This window comes from Culex pipiens, chromosome 2, assembly GCF_016801865.2.
Source record: "Culex pipiens pallens isolate TS chromosome 2, TS_CPP_V2, whole genome shotgun sequence".
NCBI lineage: Eukaryota > Metazoa > Arthropoda > Insecta > Diptera > Culicidae > Culex > Culex pipiens.
In genome coordinates this window covers 193,305,551-193,309,656 of record NC_068938.1, presented here as the reverse complement: position 1 = coordinate 193,309,656, position 4,106 = coordinate 193,305,551, and the positions used below count along the sequence as shown (strand labels likewise).

Sequence of the window (4,106 nt, the reverse complement as noted above, 5' to 3'; positions counted from 1 at the left end):
TACATGCGATTTAACACGGAAATTTTTTACTATGTAGTTAAGTTATTGAATTAGTCTTTCAATGGCCTTTGGTTCGATTCCAGTAGTCGACACTTTTTGTTTTTTGTTTTGACGAATGAACTTTTTTTTTGCAAATTAACCTCAAGGGAATAATTCTCTCGCCAATCTCGAGCTGTGATCATAACCTACAACTATTCCAAAGTCACCAAAACGACCAGGAAGTTTCTTCTCAAATTACAAAATTTTATACATTTAGATACCCAGTCTTTATTTACAACCTTCAATCCGATTCATCCAAATCAAAAAATAAAAAGAAAATGTAATTTTCGTGAGAGGGGAGAATTACTGTGTGTGATTGTCAATGTATTTTTAGATTTATGCAATATCAACTAATATCTCTTGACGCACAGTTCTAGAACAACCATGAAGCTAATCGTTTGCACCTTGCTGCTTCTAAACGTTCAGCTGGTTTTGACCTACAAGGTTGCAGCGCTAAACTACGTACTCGATACGATCGAATTTCTGGCCAGCGAATATTTTGGCGTTTTTAGCTGCGTTTTCTACGACATTTCTCGACGCGATCCATACAACAACATTTTGAACCAAGTTTTGCAATCACCTCGACTGAGCCACGTCGTCAAATATGTCCTTAACAGTTCTTACCAAGAGGAATTCTACGAGCAAATGCCCTTTCATCCAACGATGCTGCTCATTTATCCTGGCAACGAAATAGGCCACCTAGAACGCAACGACACCATTTGGAACATGACTTACACGATGAAGTTGTTTGATCCGACCACCAAGGTGGTGGTTTTGGTCGGACCCAATCGTCGTGTGGCTAAAGCAATGGAAGACCAAATATATTGGATCAGGTTCGCCAGCTCGGCAATCATGAATATCCTTACGATGGGGGTCACCCTTTGCAATGGAGTGTACTGCGCAGATCTGCCCCAAGTTCCACATCCGCGGTATCTTTTCACCTTGTACGCTCGAGAAATGATTGGACGGAAAATTACCTTTATCCTGAATGAACAGGCGATACCCGGTTATTGGAACCACAAATGGGTTGATGAAACGGCACGTTACCTGCAAACGGATGCTGTGGAATTACCCCACAACTGTGTTGGAACGGGTGCCGAATTCAAGGAGTGCATGAAACGGTACAAATTGGATAGTTATGCTGCAGACATCTTACTGGCGAGTTTTGCAGTCAATAGAACTAGGAATTTCCAAGAGATTTATACAGGCATTCCATGGTTCATGAAAATTGCTGTACCCAGAGATAGGCCGTTGAACGCCGTCGAGCTAATACTTATGCCGTTTACTTGGCATGTTTGGATTCTGCTGATGATCATTCTAGCATTATCCGAGTTCGTCAAACGTCTTTTTCCGAAACTCTTCAAAAATGATCCAATTCTACTTGTGGTGTGTGGCTTTGAACGCCACAATCTTCACCGAGCTGGTCTGTGGGAGAAAACAATCTTTATCTCACTGATCATCATGATGTTCTTCGTGTCGAGCGCATTCGAGACCAAGATCGTGTCAATGATGGTGAGCAAGCCATCGATCCAGCGGATCAAAACATTGGATGATATCGTGAACTCGGATGTCAAATTTTACGCCGACATTGAGCAATGCCCCGAACTTGCACTAAATCCGGTTGTCGGTAAACTGTTAGTTCAGGCTAAGCAAGAAATGATGTACGAAACCATTCCCAACTCTGCCCACATGATGGAAACTGGCTGGATTGAACTGCTGAATGAATTGTCCTTCGACTTTGAACGTATGCAGCCGTTCTACGTGGTGCTCGACGATGAGTACTACGGCGGCAACGAGATGTACTTGGCCAAGTTCCGCAGTCCTCTGCGGGAGGTGTTCCGGTTTGTCCATAGGAATTTGGTTGAAGCTGGCCTGATGAACCTGTGGAAGCGACAGTGGAGAGAAGAAGAAATTGAGTGGTTTTCCGGACGGAGAATTAAAATGTACCTCGAAGATAAAAGGGATCTCGACTTTCAGGACATGGAACCGGCTTGGATAGTGCTGGCAGTTGGGTTGGGTGTCAGTGGTGTTGTATTTTCAGGCGAATATTTTAAGAGAAGGGTGGACACTTGGTGGTTTGTGCATAACATTAACTTTTTGGCTTAATGGTCAAAAGTCTCAACCAGTTTATAGTAAAATCATAAATATTTATTTGATTTCAACAGCACATTTTATTTCATACCTCAAGCAGGTTGCTCATCGCTGTGGTAAATTTTGGCTACATATTTCAGAAAAAAGTTATTCAAAGCATTTGTTGAGTTGAATGTCAATTTTCAAATCCAGTATTAAAAAAACCATGAAGTTTGTTATCCATATTAACGCATTCGCGCATTCGTTGGAATTCTATCGTAATTCTGAACACCACTGCATTCAAATGATTGCTTTTGCCACGCAGCACCACAAAAGCAAGATAGGGGAACCATACCCTTTTTCAGCCTATTTCTATTATCTTTTATTTTATTTTATTTTATTTTCTATTATCGGCCTCTCAGCACTTTAATCATGAATTACAGCTTTCATAAAGTGTTTTTGACTGTTCCAAAGTAATGAATAAAGTAAAAAAAGTAAATCTTTCCCAGTTTCTAAAGGGAACACCCTTGGAGAGTATCGGGGCCGGCATTTACAAAGCGGATTCAGTGGCAGTTTCATTCTAAACTCAATGTTAACATGTTAAGGTTAATGTTAACATTCTATAGGTCGCCTCCCTAAGGTGTCGTGATAAGGTCCAGTTTGTAACGATACACTTCCTTCCCTTTACTAAGCAATCGATTTCAGAAGGGAAATGATCACCAGTTGTGTTGGTCCGAGCCGGGATTTGAACCCCGATCTACCGCTTACGAGGCGGAAGCGTTACCACTGGGCTACGTGGCTCGGTCAAAAGTAATGAATAGCTCAAATAAAAGTGAGCAAGCAACTCTCCATTGATGATACATCTGAAAATGTTGATTTAATAGCGGAAAACGGCAAAAGTGATGAGAATTAGTTGAAGAGTGATTAAAATGGGTATATTTCCCCTAGAGAGCCAAAAGGAAAAAAGAGAAAGTTCATGTGCCTTGGGTGCAGGAGTCACACAGAAAAAAATCAATTCTCGTAATCGTGAATTGAGTTCACGAATGTGAGAACCACGAAGGAATTTATTCATGAGTATGGTGCATTTGCACCATAAACGTGAATATATTCCTTCGTGGTTCTCGCATTCGTGAATTTAATTCACGATATCGAGAATTGGTTTTTTTCAGTGCACTCAAGTTGAGTGTCGAGCTTGCGCATTCATTCGTTTCAACTTCGTGTGCGTTTTTTAGGAATAGGGCACCTAAAATCTTCAAATTTGGAATCAAATGTACACATTTTGTTGCTCCGAATATGGTCTAACTGAAACCACTCGAAAATATCAAAATATTTAAAAAAAAATCTGGCAAGCGAAAATGCACCACTGACAGATGGTAGAGGGGTTAAAACGCGGCTTCCGTGAGTGAAGTCAAAATCGAACAAAATTTTTATCGCGTAGCGTTTTAAAAGGTCGTATGCGCTTTTTGGGTTATTTTTCTTTTCTTTAAAAACTTTTTTTTAATCTATGAGATCAGCAGATCAGCAGAGATTTAACAAAACTACGTATTTTCGAAAAAAATACTCAAAATTTCCGTTTTTACAAAGTGGGTATCAAACGATCTGGATTTTTTCATACATTTCGAATGTAATAACAATATTTTTTGAAAATACTCAAAATTTTCACAAAACTACGTATTTTTGTAATTTTTTTTTCAAATTTTCAGTTTTGACATTATGGGTATCAAATAATCAAATCAATTTTTTTCAAAAATACGTAGTTTCTTGAAAATTTTAAGTATTTTCATTTTTTTAATAACTTTCGAAATGTATGAAAAAAATCCCGATCGTTTGATACCCACATTGTAAAAACGGAAATTTCGAGTATTTTTTTTCGAAAATACGTAGTTTTGTGAAAGCTTTGAGTATTTTCAAAAAATATTGTTATTACATTCGAAATGTATGAAAAAAATCCCGATCTTTTGATACCCACATTGTAAAAACGGAAATTTTTAGTATTT

General features: G+C 38.7%; 1 protein-coding gene across 1 annotated transcript; it reads left to right on the top strand.

Annotated features, from left to right (window-relative positions):
• The first annotated feature begins 330 nt into the window (after positions 1-330).
• On the top strand, positions 331-3,347 carry LOC120415191 (uncharacterized). Its single transcript, XM_039576649.1, has 2 exons — positions 331-2,058; positions 3,342-3,347. Exons 1-2 carry the CDS (start codon positions 424-426, stop codon positions 3,345-3,347), a joined length of 1,641 nt encoding a protein of 546 aa, XP_039432583.1. The 5' UTR covers positions 331-423.
• The last annotated feature ends 759 nt before the right edge of the window (positions 3,348-4,106 follow it).

What these genes read in the sequence shown, in the direction of transcription:
- LOC120415191 (XM_039576649.1), top strand. Translation starts at nt 424, where the DNA reads ATGAAGCTAATCGTTTGCACCTTGCTGCTTCTAAACGTTCAGCTGGTT.